Here is a 16,961-nt window from a genome sequence, read left to right on the forward strand (position 1 = left end):
ACAGCGTAAGGATCGGCAGGGCAGAGGGGCGGAGGGGCGGCGGACACTCGCCACCGGTCACTGCAGAGGCCAGTGTGGGCACCTGCGCTGTCCCCATCACAGGGGCCGCGGAAGCCTGGCCCGCGGGTCCGACACCCTGCGCGGCGGGGTGTCTCGGGGGTGACAGGGCGTGAAGGCCGAGGCACGGTTCCCCTGAAGCAGCCACGGGACGCGGGCCAGCTGGGTTGGTGCTGAGCCCCCCACCAGTGCGAGCACCCCTGGTCAACCTGCCGCTCCCCGCCTTCCCGGGCGGCGCTCGCCGGCCAGGGCTGGCCCACAGCAGCCTGAGTCGGGGTCTCAGGAGCCCCCTGGGGGATTTCACCCCTGGCGCTTCCCGACCCGCCGCGGTCGGGAAAACCACGCCCGAGTTGAAGGACATCAGGATTTTATTCCACAAACGCCACGGCGTGTCTCTCTGCGCGGCCAGCCCTAGCTCTGCTGCGCTCTGAACTATCGCGAACACGCAGAGCCCCCCAGTTTCTCATCTTTGGCCAAATATGTGCAGATAATAAGCACCGCGGAAGCCAGCGCAGGGAACCTATAAATAGAGCCCCCCACCCCCGCTCCCCCGCTCCGGCTGAGGCTGAGCAGAGTGATCTTGGGGCGCAGACAGTGTTCTTGGGGTGCAGAGTGGACTTGGAGTGTCGGGTGCTCCCTCGGGGCGGGCGAGGCGCTGGCCGGGGCGGAGCGGGGCTGGTCACGGGGGTGAGGCCCGGGCTCTGGCTCCAGACAGCGACCCTGTGCGCGTGGCTGCCCTGCCTCTGTGCTGGGGGGCACGGGGGGCCGGGGGGCCATAGGGAGGCGCTCTGGGGGGGAGGTGGTGCTGGCACAAGGACTGCCAGCCGTGGCCCTGCGGCCCGGGGCTCCCCAGCTGACTTCTCAGAACCAGCGTCGGGTCTGGCCTTGGCACCTGCACAGCTCCCGACATCACCACGCGCCCCAGGCCCAGCGACGCCCGGTCCACACCAGGGGCAGACGCCCGGACGCAGCCCCCGCGGACCTGTGACCTGGCGGAGGGCTGAGGACCACTGGATGACGCCCTCTTGGGAGACACGGCTGCCACGCCCCTGCCGCCCCACAGGCCTGAGGGTCTCGCGCTCTGCTCACGGCGACAGGAAGCCAGCTCAGGCCACAGGGCCCTCCTCGGGGCCCCCGGACACGGGGACTGGCGCAGGCAGGCGGGCAGCTCACAGCCGTGCGACACCACGGGGCGGGGCGCTGGAGGAGGGGTTTCTCGGGGAGGGGCTGGGGGCGCCCTGGCAGTCAAGAGCTGGCCGAGCCGCGGCCACATGGGCCCTTCACATTGGTGGGGACAGGGGAGCAGCCAGAGGCCCCAGCCAAGAGCCAGGGCAGCAGCCAGGGGCCAGCTCAGGCCAGCAACCAGCGGCAAGGTCCAGACCTGGCTTCCGGGAGCCCGCGGGGGGCGTACTGCAGGCTGAGAGCATCTCCCACCCCCCACGGGCCAGCAGGCCCCTCTGGAGGCGCAGCAGCTGGATGCTGGTGCCCATGGGGCAGGTCTGGTGTCCCCTGCAGGGAGGGGCACTGGGCCCGGGACCAGCAGGCGTCCGGGGCGCCGCAGGGGTGGACGCGCAGCCCCAGAAGGCCAGATCGGAGGCTGCCATCCGCCCCGGCCGTGAGCTGAGCGGGGTTCCGTCCCTGGGAGTGTTGCGTCGAGGACGCCTTTGGGGCTCCATGGCTGTCCAGTCGTCACGAGGAGCGGGGCCCTGGCAGGGAGGCTGGTCAGGCGCCGTGAGCGCAGCGCGGAGTCACACGGCGGACAGGTCCACGCGGGGGGCGGAGCGGCTGCTCGGGTCCCAGGGGCTGAGCTTGGTGGAGGCGGCGCCCGGCCGGGTCCCGTGCACCTGCGCGCGGGGGACGCTGAGGCCAGTGCCGCCCTGCAGAGGCCAGCACCGCCCAGGGCTGCCGCAGGAGCAGTGCTCTGGACTCGAGCACAGGCGCGGGGCTGGCAGGTGTGGGGCAGCCGGTGACAGCCCGGGCGGGCGGGCACAGGCCAGAGAGCAGGCACCACGGCTCGAGGCTCAGCACGGCTCAGCAGGAGAGAGGGGTGGGGGGGGGGGCGGGACCCACTCACAGTGTCGGAGCTGAAGGGCCTGGCCTGGCCACTGCGGGCGGAGCTGCTCGTGAGCGACCAGACCTTGGTTTTGTGCTTGAAGGCGGCTCTCACCTGAGGGCAGGGGCAGGCTCAGGGGACGCCAGGAGCTGGGGCCTGTGTCTGGGGCAGCGGCCGTGGGAGGGGACGGGCCGGCGCAGGGCTGGGCGGTGGCACTGGAGCAAGCGAGTCAGCCTGCCCGGGGCTGTGCCCACCCTGTGCCGGCCGCCCCCCACTCCTGCGGCCACGTGGCCCTCTCCTGCGCCACCCCAGCACTCGCTGGCCCCAGCCACCCTCCCCCTGCCCGCCCACCCGGCGCACACCCCGCTCTGCCAACAGCAGCCCCCCTCCGCCCACCCCGGCCCCTCGGCCTCGGGCTCAAGAGTCTGCGCCATGTGGGGTCGGGGCGGGAGGCTGAGGAAAGGCGGAGGGACCGGCCCTCGGCACACGGCCGGGGACCCAGACGCCAGCCCGAGCGCCGCAGACGCACCTCGGAGTTCAGCAGGCAGTGGAAGAGGAAGATGAAGAGGCCCTGGAGGGGGGCGGGGACACCGCTCAGTGGCTGGCCTCGCCCAGCGCCCCCGGGGGCCGTCCAGGCCTGGGCCCTGGCGCGGGGGCGCTCCCGGGGACTGAGCCGCGAGGCGGGCGCGCCCTGCATCCTGTGCCGGGAGGGCCGGGCGTCGGGGAGGGCGAGCCGTGGCCGGGGCACAGGGTCCCGCAGCAGACACAGGCCTGACGGGGCAGGGGGCAGCCTGGGCCCACGCGGCGAGGACACGGCGTCTCTAACGATCCTGGTGCCCCTGTGGGCCTCGGGGGACAGCGGCCACAGACAGAGCGAGGAGTCAGCGACCTCGGCCCCTCCGCATCAGGCCTGGGCCTGCCCCTGCCTTATGTCAGCGGGCGCAAGAGCCGGAGGGGGCCTGTCCTCTCCCCAATTTACGGAAGAGGACGCTGGCGGAGGGGAGAGCCAGGGGAGGCCCAGGACCGGGAGAGGTGAGCAGCAGCCCCCGGCGAGCACCCGCGGCCAGCAGGCACGAGGCCGGGGGCTGTGCCCTCCAGGACCGGCTTAGGCCCGCCGCAGCCACGGGGCCACCAGCTCCGCCTGCCCCGGGCTTCAGGCCCGGCCTCCCGTGTCTCTGGTTTCCAGGCTGGTAGCTCTTCCCCGCCCCTTGCCCAGAACCCGAGGTGCCCCTCACCCCCAGGCGGACCACCCTGCCGTCCCGGCTGGAGGCCCAGGCCAGCCGTGCTGCCCAGGCCTGGTGTGTGCTCCGGACCCCACGCCATGGGCTCCAGGGGGGTAGGGGACGAAGCAAGGGCTCCTCTGCCACTGTGGGGCCCCGCTCCTCCTACCCCCACTCATCGAAGCTGGCGGCTGCCCCGGGCCCTTACCTGTAAGGAGTTGAGTATGGCAAACAGGTACTGGAAGACCACGGCCTGGCTGTTGATGGCGAGCACGCCGAACACCCACGAGGTGCCCAGGATGGGCAGCAGCACGGCCACGGCCTTGGCCGTCAACCTGGAAGACACGGAGCCTGGGTGTGGGCAGCGCACGGGCCTGAGGAGCAGAGGCCCGGCGGAGGGGCCTCACCTTCCCCGAGTCACCAGTGAGCCGGCCTGCGGGCAGTCCGAGCCGGGGCAGCGTGGCCTCCCCTGCTGCAGCGGCCCAGGGTCCGCCCCCCTCGGGACACAGCCGGAGGCGCAGGCCCAGGGCCGCTGGGCGAGCCGGCAGACAGGGCAGACAGGCGCGGCGCTGGGCGAGCGGGGCGGCCGGGGCCGGGTCATCAGGGGGCCGAGGCCGGCCCCCACCCTGGGCAGCGCTGCTCATGCTGGGCTCCGCCTGAGCCTGAGGCAGCCTGTTGAGCCGAGCGGGCGACCCAGCCACACCCGCCTCGCAGGGCAGAGGCTGGCACCCCGGGGGCCTTGACCATCCTCTCCCGCCGCACCAGCCCCGCCGAGCAGGCCGGGAAGGGAGCCCCTCCGCTCCCCCTCCGGTGGGCTTCGCGTCGCTTGCCGCGGGGAGCCCTCCGACCCGGCCAGGAGCCGGTGCCGGGTCCCCCCAGGGCGGCTGCGGGGCGGCCAAGCTTACTTGAAGACACTGGGGTCCCCGTGTATCTTGTAGTTGCCGGTGCTGATCTGCGCGATCGCCCGCGTCACAGCCACAAGGATGCCGGCGTTGGCCTGGGGGAGAGATGCGTGGGGCCGTAGCGTGTCCAGCCCTGCCCGGCCAGCAGCCCCACAGAGCCGGAGGCTCCGGAGCCAGGCAGCGCATCCCTGAGCACGGGCTCCAGGCCCCGAGGTCCCGCCAACCCCAGGGCACGGCAGAGGCCCCTGTGACCCAGGGCACTGACTGAGGTCCTCTGAGCCTCAGTTTCCCTAGGTGACACGGACTATGACACCCGCAGGGCATCCCGGCCCCACTGGAGGGAGCGGAGCCTTGTGGGTGACAGCAGAGGCGGCAAACACACGCCCCAACTGGCGGCGACCCTGGGAGTGGGGCCCCTCAAGGCCAGAGCAGGCGGCCCCACGCGGCCCGGGGCAGGGGACAGGCCTAGACCCCAAAGCCCGGTCCCAGGCCACCCAGCATCATTCCCAGCCTCGTGCAAGGAGCCCCCCAGCCCGGGTGTGAGGGCAGGGCCCAAGCCCTTCCGGGCGGAGACACCTGCCCACTGCGCCTACCAGTTCCCGGGGGTCAGAGAGAAGCATGAGGACCCGCCTGCCCCTCCCCAGGCATTTTTTGGACCGAGACACCCTGGGGGACCGTCCCCAAAGGCACCATGGGACTGGTGAGGGGTCCCCAGTCTGTGAAGCCTGGAGCCCCTCCCACGCCAGCCCTGTCCCCACAGGACCTACCGCCACGACCAGCAGGGCGGGGCCCACGAAGGCCCAGATGGCTCCAGAGCCCAGCGACAGCCAGCAGCTGTGGGGGAGCGCACGGTTACTGGCCCTGCCTGGCACGCAGGCCGGCAGGCAGCCGTCGGACACGTTCCCCCGGAGGCCCGGGCTTGTCTGTCCCACGTTCCAGAAAGACTCCCAGGCCCCGGCCCAGCTCAGGGATGGCCCAGGCCCGAGTTGGGCTACGTGAGAAACCAGCCAGCCCTCGGGCGCCCCTCTAGGGGGGCAGCCTGGGCCAGCAGCCTGGGCCCCAGGGACACAGCATAGAGCCCCGCCCCCCGCACACCCCATGGAGACACCAGGGCCCAGAGCAGGCGGCGCCCTGCAGGACTCCTGTGCCCCCACCCTGCTCCAGGAGCCGTCCCCCAGGGCAGCGCTGATGGCCCGGCCCTTGAGTCCCACCGTCGCCCCCCGAGCCAGGAGGCGGCCTCCCCGCCAAGCCCCCCGCACAGCAGCGCCAGGGCCCCCACTCACTTGTTACTGGTCCCATAACTGTCCGTGGCAGACAACACAGAAATGACGCAGATGAGCAGGGGGCAGCCTGCAGAAAGCGAGACGGGGCGCCCGGCCAGTCACTCCCGGCCGGTCACTGGCCCCTCTGATAGCGCACAGTGGGCTCGCCCGCCTCTGCCCCAGCACTGCGGCTGCACACACGTGACCACACGCTCCCTGACGGGGGCGGGCATGGCCGCCGAGCGGTTTGCTCGACCCAGGGCTCTCCGAGAGGGAGGTGCCGTGTCCCCCCACTGTCCCCCCATGGAGGTCAGCACAGGCGGTGAGGACAGCTGGGCGTGGACAGCAGCCCCCAGCCGCCTCTACCCAGCGTGCTGGGGAGGACACGCTGGGCCCCCAGCCAGCGGGAGGACAGGCACAAGAAGCCACGGCAGCCACTAGTGTCCCTCACAATGGACAAAACAGTCAGGAACGCGGGGGGACGCGGGGCCTGTGGTCGGCCTCATGGTTCTTCTCAGCTGGCCTCTCGGGCGCAGAAACACAATATGAGGGCGTGAGGGTGACGTCACCTCCCCTCCCCCCGCCCGCCCCCGCCCGCCTACCCCACCCGATGCCGTAGTAGCAGAGGTGCTTGCTGTCCTCGGCGCCGAAGACCTGGACCACCATGCTGTACAGGTGCAGCCCCTCGGCCAGCATCCAGGCGAAGGCGCTCAGGAAGAAGAAGTGCAGCAGCACGGCCAGCACGCGGCACGGCACCTGGGCACACACAGGCTCTTGGGGTGCGGCAGCTGGACCCGCCTGCCCCCCGCTCCGGGCTCTCACTCCTCGGGAGGGCCGGAGCCGCGGCCCAGCCCTCAGGGTGCTGGGGCCCTAGCTGGCGGCCTGCCCAGTGTCTGGCGCCCGGCCCAGTGGCCTGGGGCTTGGCCGCGCTGCCCCTGGACACTCCTACTCTGCACTCCCCAGCAGTGGGGCTGGGGCAGCCACCTCCCTGTCCCCCTGGGGGCCGCCGCCTGCGTCTCTGGGCCAGCTCTGAATTCCCAGCTGATAAAACAAGCGGGAGAAAGTGCACCCAGCGCCCCTGTTGGCTGGCGGGGTGGGGTGGGGGTGCTCCTACTTACGGTGCCGGCGTCGAAATGGAAGCTGATGAGCAGCAGGACCTGGGCCACCAGCACGGCCAGGGACAGGTTGGCATGGATGTGGTAGCGCTGGTTCCGGATGGTGCTCACCGAGCTGTGGGCAGAAGCAACAGCCTGTGCAAAGGCCCTGTGGCCGCTGCCTGCTGCCAGCCGCCCTGCCCGCCTCCCCGCTCACTGTGCCCTCTGCTGCCAACCGCCCAGGCTGCTCCGGCTGTTCCCCTGCAAACACTCCTTGGGCCTCCCCAGAGAGAAGGCTCAGGACGGGCACAGTGAGCAGGGAGGAGGGGCAGCTCACCCCCTGGTGACCCTTGGGGTTACCAGGCAGATAGGGGAGTGTCCCAGGGGAACAAGGCGCCCCACAGCCGCCTTGTTTTCTGTCAACAGGGCCACAGGTGGGCTAAGTGGCTGCCCCCCAGGACACAGAGGCCCTCTGAGGCCTGACCAGACAATGTGGCCTCTGCCTGGATGAGGGGGTGCTACGGGGCATGAGCCTCCCCCACCCCAGCCTTGCCCTCCCAGGGGCCCTTCGGAACCCAACGCCTGGATACCCTGGGGCGGGGGCAGCTCAGTCCTGAGGGCCAGAGAGCCCCGGGCTGCGGGCGTTCCAGCTCTTTCCAGCTTAAGTAAAGCCGCACCCCGGCCCCCTGCCTCCTCCTCCCCGCTCTCCAGCAGCCCCACGACCCCTCTGACACCCCAAATCTCAGAACGGGAAGGAGCGGGATGCGGCCATCCTTGGGGTGGACGCGCAGGGGCTCGTGGGCCAGCGGCCTCCACTCTCAGGGAAGGAGGCGGGCGGGTGGCACTAGCATCTCCACGAGGAGGCTACTGGGCAGCGGGCAGGCGACTCACGACAGCATGGCGAAGGTGGCCAGCGTGGCCGCCAGGCAGACCACGGACAGGGAGCAGCCCGCGTAGCTGATGGAGGAGAGCGCCACCTGGTGTCCGTGCACGAGCTGTGCGGGGAGCGGCGCGTCAGTGCTGCGGCCTGTGGGGGCCCATCCTGTCCCAAAAGGGGTGGTATCCCCTGTCCCGCTGCCCACGGTGGTCTCTGCTGCCCCAGGGGAGGGCCGGTCCTGGGGGTCAGCCCTGGAGCCTGCACACTTCAGTGCCCCAGTGCTCCTCCAATGCAGTAGGCACGGCAGCTCACCCTGCACCCTCGCCTGCCGCCTTGGGTCCTGTTGGTGCTGTTGGTCCTCTGCTCCCACGTACCCACATCCCTGGCTCTCTCCCCAAGTCCACAGCCCCTGCCCGACTCTCCACCTCCCGTCCCCCACTGCGTCCTGAGCCCATCTTCACTCGCTCAGCAAGACCTGGCCCCCATGCCCTGCACCCCACACCCGGGGGGCCCCATGCCATGCAGCGCCTCCTGGCCCACAATCCGGCCCCAGTGGCTGCCCAGCTGCACCCTCAGCCACCCCACGGCACGTGCAGATGGGAGAGCAAGGCCCGCCAAGAGCCAGAGGGAGCAGCAACCGCGTGCCCTTATCCGGGCTCAGGCAGAGCCCCACAGCCTGCGGGGCGCTCAGGCAGGCACCACAGGGGTGGGGGCGCGTGACAGGCCTGCAGGGGCAGGGGGAGAGGCTGCGGGTCAGCCATCCCCATCACTGAATCACAGCAGGAGGCTGTTGTCTTGGGAACTAGAGGCAGAGAGGGCACGAGAGCACACAGCCAGGCACGCCCAGCGTGAGCCCACCCACAGCCCGCCTTGACATGCTCGCGGCCCCGACACGCTCACAGCCCGGCCCTGCTCTGACACGCTCATGGCCCTGACACGCTCAGCTCACCCGCTGCCCACTCTGCTCTCTGCCTTGGATGCGCCGCCTGCCCGCCCCATCTCTGCAAGGGCCCCTGGTCCTGTCCTCAGGCTGCTGGGAGCCAGGAAGGGCGGCAGGTGTGGGCCTGCACCCCAGGGCTCAGTGAGGTGTCAGGGGCGGGGGGAGGTGGAGAGGGAGCCACCTGTCCAGGGCCTGTCCCTGAGGCCGCGGCCAGGGCTGGAGCCTGCACTGAGGAAGGCATTGAGGACAGGGCCCACCCCTTCCACCATGGAGCTCCTGGGGGAGCAGGAGAGCACCCCACACCTGCCCCCCTCACTCTGCCCCCAGGACCAGAGAGGCCACGGGAAGAGGTGGCGCCACCCTAGCACTCCCCTCCCCCGCTCCCCAGGTGGGCAGGGAGACAGGTCACCTGCTCTGCCTGTGAGAGGAGGGGTGGCCGGAGGGGTGCGGCTGGGAGCGCTTCCCACTCAGACCCCAGCGGCGCAGCCCCCGCCCGCTCCAGGCTCAGGTGGCAACTCCAGCCGGACCCAGGTGCCCTCAGGCTAGCGCTGACCAGGCCACCCTCAGCCAGCCGGGCTCGGACCGGGCGCTAGGCTGTTGCCGGGAGCTCAGTGCCGGGCCGGGAGGCCAGCTCGTGGGGCTCGGTGCTGAGGCACAGGCTGCAGTGTGCTGGGGGGGACCCTGAGTGACAGCCACGGGAGGTGGGGGGGAGCCTGGTTCCCGACAGCGGGTGGGCGCAGAGGGGGTGGAGACACCCCAGGCACAGCCTGGCACAGAGGGGTGTCGTCACCACTTCCCGGCAGTCCGGTCTTGACCCCAGCCCGTCCGCTGGGGGGGCTGTGAAGGCAGGGCCCGCACCGTGCCAGCCTCGGAGGGCGGCCCCAGCCGTGCCCTCAGCTAGATTTAGAAGTGTCCAGAACAGCCCGAGTTTGCTCCGGGACGTAGAGGCCTGTGAGTCAGAGACCACGAACTCGGCGCCCCAGAGCCAGCTGGCGCGAGCCCAGCGCAAGCGGGGCCTGTCCTGGGGGAGGCGTCCCCTGAGTTAGTCCCTCTCAGCGGCGTGTCACCCCCTCCTGGGAGAACAAGAAACAATTCCGTCTTCCCCTTGGTGGGGAGGCAGCAGGGAGTGGCGGGGCCTGGGGAGAAGCAGCCGTTCTGTAACAGGGTGGTCCCCAGGAAAGGGGGAGGTTCCCTGCCCCACCCAAGGGAGGGTGGAGCTGAGCAGGAAGAGGAGAAGCTGCAGAAGAGACTGAGGAAGGAAGCAGGATGGAGCCAGGAGACCCGGAGGAGGCGCGTGGAGCCTAGAGACACGTGAAGAAACTGCGCTTGTCTTGTGGGCGTGGACGGGGTGACACAGATGTGGGTGAGACCCGTGGGGAGGTGACCATGGCAGCTTTTATCTTGATGTTGATTTTGCTCTTTTCCTTCCGGCCTTGTCTGGTTGTTTGTGACCCTTTTCTGAGGGTCCCCACTGGAAGATGCTTTAGACTCGTGGCAGGCTTTGGGGCCTTGCTCTGGGCCGATCCCATTTGGATGGACTTTTACCCACGAGGGGACGGGTCACTTTGGGTGCTTCATTTAGAAACTAGACTCTTTGCCTTTCCTGTCTTGTTTCCTAGTTTTATTAAAGTTCCTTCCCATTAAAGTCTCCTATGTTTTGTGTGGATGCGGCGGATGGCAGAACCCATTTAGAGCAGGCAGGTTTGCGGGGATTGGGCTGCCCCTCTCCCTGTCCTATAACAGTTCCACAGCCCAGGACCCCAAATCGCCCGAAGGCTCCCAGGGTGCAGCCTCCCTCGAGCCTCCACCCGTCCTCCCCGCAGGTCCTGGGGTTCAGCTTCCCTTCCCATTAGCCTTGCTGGGCGGGCGGCTACTAAGGTCGCTCCGGGAGAGCCAGGGAGTCACCTGGCCCTCCCTGGTCCTGGTGGGCAGCCCAGCTGCTCCGCCCCGGCGGGACCCGAGCCCGCCACCCCTCTGGTCCCGAAGCTGGTGCCTCCTCCTCCTGCCGTGGACACCTGACCAGCAGCCCCCGGCCAGCCAGACACGCAGGGGGCCGCCTCCCCACTGCCGTCCCCCCTGCACTAGCTCCGCCTCCCCGGGCCTGGGGGCAGAGGAGGTGGTTCTCACCCAGGCTCAGGGGCTCAATGCTGGGAGGGCCCCGCCCCTGGGTTCTTCTCCCACGAACAAGACTTGCCTTAAGCCAGAGAAAGGACTCTCTCCCCCAGGGCGAGGGTGGACCAGGAAGCCCAGCCAGAGAGTAAATTAAATGGTCTGAAGCAGAGACACCCAAGCAGAGGCCTCGCAGCAGCCAACCTGAGCCTCAGGGCAGGTGTCCATGGCTGGAGAGAGGACACCGGGGCTGCTGGAATGCCTCCCTCCTCCCCCCCACCCCTGCCAGCTCTGGGGGCTCCAAAACAGCTGCTGCATCCCAGCCCGGCCCCGCTCCGCAGTGCCAGGCCACAGTCCCCACAGACACAGGCCTGTGACCTGGAACAGCACGTCGGCACCCCACGCCGCAGTCAAGGGCCACACTCAGCTGAGCTGGACACGGCCAGCGCCGAGGCAGGGAAGCAGGGGTGCCGCCCTGTGTGCACAGGTCCCCGGGGCCAGCTGGGGATGCTGCAGCCTGAGGGTGGGGGCACCTGGGCCTGGGTGGGCCGGGCTGGCTCCTACCTTCAGCGGGACCACCTGCATGAGGATGGCGAAGTTGGTGAGGTGGGTGCAGTGGCAAGTGGAGTAGCTGAGGTTTCCCTCTGTTGGAGCACAGCCCTCGTTGGACCAGATCCCCCCTGCAGAGCTGAGCACAGGGGGCACGGTCAGCGGGTGCAGGTGGGGCCAGGGGGCGCGGCCTGGCCTTCTGGAGCAGGCGCTGCCCGGGGGGAGGCCCTGGGGGGGGGTGTCGTGCAGCAGCACCCACCTCCTGGGACCTGGGCCCTGGCCGGGCGGGTGCAGGGCAGGGAATGGGTGGGCTGACCCAGACTGCACCGGGGCCACCGTGCCCGGGCAGGGCACCACGCAAGTGACGCGGGCAAGAAAGCGCCACAGGCAGGAGGAAGCCACTGGGTGCCCATCCAGGCCAGGGAGTGTGGGCTGGAGCCGCTGCCCCAGTAACATGAGGTGGAGGCGGCCGTGATGGGAGCGCGAGGGGCGTGTTTGGGGCGCCCTGCATGTGGGGATGCGGGCGCCTTGGAGCAGGAGGCTGCTGTGCCCCAACAGAGCTGCCTGCAGGACAAGCCTTCGCAGAGCAGCCCGGAGCAGGGGTCCAGCGTGAGTGGCTGGTCCAGGTGGTGAGGACTTGGCAGCTCCCTTCCGTGCGTTCCTCCATGTTCCAGCTCCAAGGGGATGCCTAAGAGCTTTCCCGCGTGCTCAGTGGAGGAAAATGTCTCGCGGCCCTCGGGGGAGGTGCTTGCAAAGTGAGGAAGGTCCGGGCCTGCCGTGCCCTCGCGCGGCCTTGCAGGGGGCTGCCCCCAGGGCTGGCGACAGACCGGGCCTCCCCTTCTGGCCAGCGTCCCGTGAAGGAGGGGGACACTGGCGGCATTTTGTTTTCGCCCCGAGGAGGAGGCAGCCCCGCAACCAGGGAGGACGCAGGCCGAGGGCGTGGGGTGGGGTGGGAACCCTGGCCAGCCTGGGCACTGGGTGCCTGCCGTGGGCTCCGGAAGGCCACGTGGGGTGACTCGGGGTATCAGCCTGGAGGCGGAGATGGGTGACGAAGCAGCAGGGAGGTGGGCGCTGGGCAGAGCCCGGAGAGCACAGCCTGGGCCTGGCACCGTCAGAGAACAAGCCCGCCAAGAGCAGGACCAACGGGACTGAGGTGGCTCCTGCCCTCCCCCTCGGGCCTGGTGTCCGGACCCTGAGCCTCCGCAAACACTGCCCCGGGGCTGCAGCAGCGCCCGCCAGCCCTGTGTGTCGGGCCGGGCCCCTCCAGGGTGACAGCGACAGTGTCAGGGGCGGCCGGGCTGCTCCTGAACAGACACCCATGTGCGAAACCCGACAGCGGGACAGCTTGAGGTGCGAGGCAGAAACGGGGGGCGGGAGAGCCTGGGTGCCACCTCGCACTCCCCGAAGCAAATGTGTCATGTCGCTGCTGTCGGGTCTTCGTCCAGGAACCAGCGACTCAGCAGGAACATCTCTCAAAACCAAGGACTCGCAGACAAAACTGAACTTGGCGCGGGCGGACTCACCCCAGCCCAGGGGAGGGTCCGCGCACGGAAGGGAAGCGCTGGCCAGGGGAGGGGCGGAGGGCTGCGCGGCTGTCTGGCTTTCCACGGCTCTGGGGGAGAGCATGCCGGCCGGGCCCTGCGCTTCTGGCATCTGCAGGGTGACACGTGGGACGAGACGGCGCCGGGGCGGGGGCTGCGGAGCTCAGAGCGGAGCAGGGGAGCCCCTGAGCAGACGGGGGGAATTCAAGACACACGCGGCCGCCACGGTACAGGCAAAGGCGGTTTTATCTGCGAGCAGGCACGAGCAGGAGCCACGGGAGGGCTGGAGGCGGCTGCAATGGCGGGTTTTAACCCACCACGTCGGAGCCGGCGCATTATTCGGACACGCCGAGCACGGGAGAGAGCAGACCAGTGAAACTGGAAAAAAACTCTCAGGAAAGTAAAATCAAGGAAACCCAGAGGTTTCTTTGCAAAAAAAATCAGTGCAATTGGGGGACTCCGGGGCCGGGGAGGCAGATGGCCAGGCCCGTGCTGCAGACACGATTCGAACAAATTCTTTAAAAATGCACCCACGGCTCAGACCCCAAGGGCACGGCTTTTGTCTGCTCTGGGCTGGGGCCGGCTGGTTGGGGCGGGCGGGGCGGGCCCCGCAGGAGAGGCCCCCGTGGGACAGCGGCAGCGGCAGCTGGCCGAGGCGAGCTCCAGCCCAGGCCCTCGCCAAGGCGCCATGAGCGGGACTCAAAGCCAGGGAAGTACAAGGAGAGGAACGACAGACCAGCCTCCGTGGACACAGACACGCCGGCCCTCGGGGGCCTGGACGTCAAATTCAACAGGCAAAACTGGAAAGGACGAAGAGATGGCGCATCGCGGCGAGGGGGCTGGCCCGGGAAGGCGGAGCTGGCAGGACACTGGCTCTGCCGGGCCCCCGAACCCGAGGCAGCGAGGGGTCCAACCCCGGGGAGCAGACCAGCACACGGCGCGCCCAGGGGTCCCTGCTCAGCCACGCAGACTGGCGAGTGACTGGCGGGCACGGGCGCCGCGGGCGCTGACGGACGGGCGGACCAAGGGCCCCGGTGCGGGCCCCGACATGCCGGCCTTCCTGCGCAGGCCACAGGCCACGGCCGCCGTGCCGACTGCCCGGCTCCACCAGCTCCAGAGCAGGGCCGCTGCCGGGATCCTGCCTGGCCCCAGCCCTTCCCGGCATCTAAGGGTGACGCCTCCAAACGGGGCCCCAGAGCACCCTGGCCCCAGCTGGGCCCAAGCACCGGGGCCCGCAGGCGCCCCCCCCAACCTGCGTCCCCCTCCTGCCCGCTGTACCTCAGGTCCAGGAAGGCGCAGTACAGGAAGACGCGGTGGCCCTGGGCGGTAGCCTCGCTGTGCTGCCGGCGCGTCTGAAAGGAAGGGACGGTGAGGGCGTGAGGGGCAGAAAAGCAGGCCCGGGATAGAGGGGGCGCCCATGGCCATGGGAGGCGGCCAACCCAGCCGTGGAAAGGCCCCGCCAGCCGGAGGCCAGAGATGCTGCCAGCACCCCAGACACCCAGCCCTGCGGCACCGTGAGCCTGGACTCACGGCCTCAGCCCGTGGGGAACACCGTCCTGCTGCCAGGAGCCCCCAGAGGTGGCCGTCTGCCCTCCCAGCCCGCTCCAGGCCAGGCCTGCCCCAGCCTCTGCACCCGCCCCGGCCTCCACAGACCCGCCCCGCCCGCCGCAGCCTCTGCCGAGCGCCTTTTCCAGCAGGATTCTAACCATACGAGGGTTCCCACCCCGCTCTCGCCCACAGTTCTCATGGAATGGCCCCTGCATGGGCGCCCCAGCCCGGCCCTCCAGGAGAGGGGTGTCTCTTGTAAAGAAGGAGGGGACACCCCCGTCAGGGAAGAGGCTGGAAGCCAGCAGCCGGCCGCCCCGCCTCACCGCCAGAGCTTGTGCCCGAGGGCTGTGGCCCATCCTGGCAGGCACAGAGTGCGTGGAGCGGGCTGCACCCCGGGATCAGGGGTGCGGGAGAGGAGATGGTTCACGTCGACACGGCAGAGCCAAACAAGCTGGTCCCGCCAGGACCCGTGGGCTCGGAGGCTGCAGCGTGGGCCGCACCCGCTCCCTCCAGGTGCTGACGCCCCTCTGGAGAGAGCCTGGCTGACCGCCACGGGGTGACTCGGGCCCAGGTCATCAGGAGGGATGCTCCAGCGGACGAGGGACGCCTCAGCCGAGCAGAGTCCTCTGGAGCGCCCGGGACAGTCCCCGCCAGGCCTGCCCCGGCTCCTCACAGCCCGAGCCGAGTCCGGGTCAGGACTGGACGTGCCCCGCTGCCCAACGGGCGATTGGCCACAGGCCCGGCAGAGGGGCCCGGCCCCGGGAGGGCTCTCCCTGGTACAAGGGGAGGGGGCCAGTGCCACTCCCACTCCAGGTTACTCAGTGCCCCGAAGGCCTCCGGACGGGCCGGGGCCAGCGCTGTCCTTGCAGGCCCCCCAGGCCCGTGTCTCTCTGCCAGGCCGGGTGCCCACGCCTGGGCCTCACACCCTTGCCTCCCACTGCTGGAATAAGATGCTGCAGCCTCTGCGCCAGGCTGCCCCCCACCACGATAGGGGGTGCCCCTGAGCCCCCACCCCTCGGTGAGAGCCTCCACGAGAGACAGTTCCCATGATTTTAACTCGAAGAAGCACGCCTCCAGAGCGTCCTCAGAAATGTAAAATCAACCTTCAAAAGAAAAACCCCAAAACCCAGGAGAGCGCCCGGCTGAGACAAGCGTCAATTACCAGCTGCTTCTGGAATGATAAAAACCCCTCTCCGCCTGTCCTCAAGACGAGGCTCTCTACTCAAAACTCTCTTTTTTAAAAATAACTCCAGTAACCAGCCATTAAACAGGGATTGCATTTTAATCCACCCTTTCTTTTTCTCTGGTTTCCAAGCTGGCACCTTCCTCCTTCACAGAGGCAGGAGGCAGAGCCGGGCCAGGGCGCCGGCTGCGGGAGGGACCCTGAGCTGGTGCAGCCAGAGGCGGCCAGGACCCGAGAGCGCAGGTCCTGCAGCCCCGCCCAGAGCCCGCTGGGGTACAGGGCCGCCCGCACACCCCCTCCTGGTTCTCGGGGCGGGGCGGAGGCACAGTCACTGGCAAACTCTGGGTGCTGGCCTGACACTTGGGGGGCTGGTGTGGCCGTCCCCCAGGGAGCAAACATGGGGACAGGCCTGCCTCACCCACGTCCTCCCAGGTGCTGCGATGACAGGCCGGGGCTGGTGCACAGCAGGTGTCCAGTGGGGCAGAGCAGGGACACCCCCCACCCAGCCCAGATGAGGCCTGCACGCGGCTGATAGCCCAGGGTGTGCAGCCTCGTCTGACCTGACCAAGGTGGACACCGGAGAAGCCGTCATCAGAGCCAGGAGCCAAGGGCCGCGGGGCCAGCGCGCGCTTCCCAGGACCAAGCCTCCCCTCTGAGGCCGTCCTGGAGACTGAGGCTGGTGCCTCTGCCGGGGACCTGTGCAGGCTCCTCGGCCCCGGCTGCTAACACATGACCTGAGGCCCTGAGGCCCAGAGGCCCTGACACAGCGTCCACACCAGCCACGCCTGCCACCCCCCCACGGGGGCCACGCCCTGCCCCCCAGCCACAGGGACAAGCATGTCTCCCAGGCAGAGCCGCCACAGACAGGAGGAGGTGGCGCCTGCACTCACCAGTCTGTGCCTGAGGTGGACAGTGACGAGCGGCGAGCCCGACAGGTTCTGGGACAGCACGGGTGGCGGGGACACCTCCAGGGAGATCAGGGGGCTGGCGGCAGACAGCAGGCAGCCCGGGTACCGCGCTGCCTCCGCGATCCTCGGAAAGAAGGGAAGCGTAACAGAGTGAAGCAGGCGGGAGGCACAGCCGGTGGCGGGACCGCAGCCCCCCAGCGCTCACCCCGGCCCCCCGGGGGCAGGAAGGCAGAGCCCGGCCGGGTTCCGACGGAGGACCCGAGGCCCACTCTGAGATGTCTGTCTGCCCGGGCCCTGTCCCGGGACCCGACTCTGGGCCAGGCGCTATGCCTGGCCAGGCCGGCCTGGCAGCCTCTGCAGCTCTCCTGGGGCGTCACAAGGGCCTCACCTCCGAGATGCCCGCTGCGGGACATGCCCCTTCGGCTCTCACTTTGGTGCTCTCTGTCCCAGCCCTGGGCTCTGGCCCCTGCACTCCCCGGGGCCCCCTGAAAGGGGAGGGTGCATCCCTCCCTGCTCGCCCCTGGGGGGATCTAGCCCCTTTCCAGGGCCCCAAGTGAGTTGTCCCAACCCCAAGCTGGGGTGTCCCATGAGCAGGGTCCTCTGGTCACCACGTTTGGGGATCAGGACGGGCGCGTGGCCAGAACGGGCCCACCACAGCCCCCTGCACTCGCGCGGGAGCTTTCAGGAAACAGACCCCTCCTGAGATCCCAGGACCCCA

At 69.6% G+C, this 16,961-nt stretch overlaps 1 protein-coding gene across 1 annotated transcript in view; it reads right to left on the reverse strand.

Annotated features, from left to right (window-relative positions):
* Window positions 1-1,805: 1,805 nt before the first annotated feature.
* The window catches only part of ADGRD1 (adhesion G protein-coupled receptor D1), a gene marked incomplete at both ends in the record, with an annotated part of 33,365 nt that continues 18,209 nt past the window's right edge, over window positions 1,806-16,961 (reverse strand). Inside the window, 13 exons of the mRNA XM_084253160.1 lie at window positions 1,806-1,901; window positions 2,132-2,224; window positions 2,640-2,681; window positions 3,539-3,665; window positions 4,236-4,327; window positions 5,000-5,066; window positions 5,516-5,582; window positions 6,097-6,250; window positions 6,613-6,724; window positions 7,480-7,583; window positions 11,079-11,202; window positions 13,883-13,956; window positions 16,226-16,367. Of these exons, the coding sequence (XP_084109286.1) occupies window positions 1,806-1,901; window positions 2,132-2,224; window positions 2,640-2,681; window positions 3,539-3,665; window positions 4,236-4,327; window positions 5,000-5,066; window positions 5,516-5,582; window positions 6,097-6,250; window positions 6,613-6,724; window positions 7,480-7,583; window positions 11,079-11,202; window positions 13,883-13,956; window positions 16,226-16,367 (1,294 nt within the window). The remainder of the gene's footprint in view (window positions 1,902-2,131; window positions 2,225-2,639; window positions 2,682-3,538; window positions 3,666-4,235; window positions 4,328-4,999; window positions 5,067-5,515; window positions 5,583-6,096; window positions 6,251-6,612; window positions 6,725-7,479; window positions 7,584-11,078; window positions 11,203-13,882; window positions 13,957-16,225; window positions 16,368-16,961) is intronic.

This window comes from Talpa europaea (genome assembly GCF_964194135.1).
Source record: "Talpa europaea genome assembly, chromosome: 14".
Lineage (NCBI taxonomy): Eukaryota > Metazoa > Chordata > Mammalia > Eulipotyphla > Talpidae > Talpa > Talpa europaea.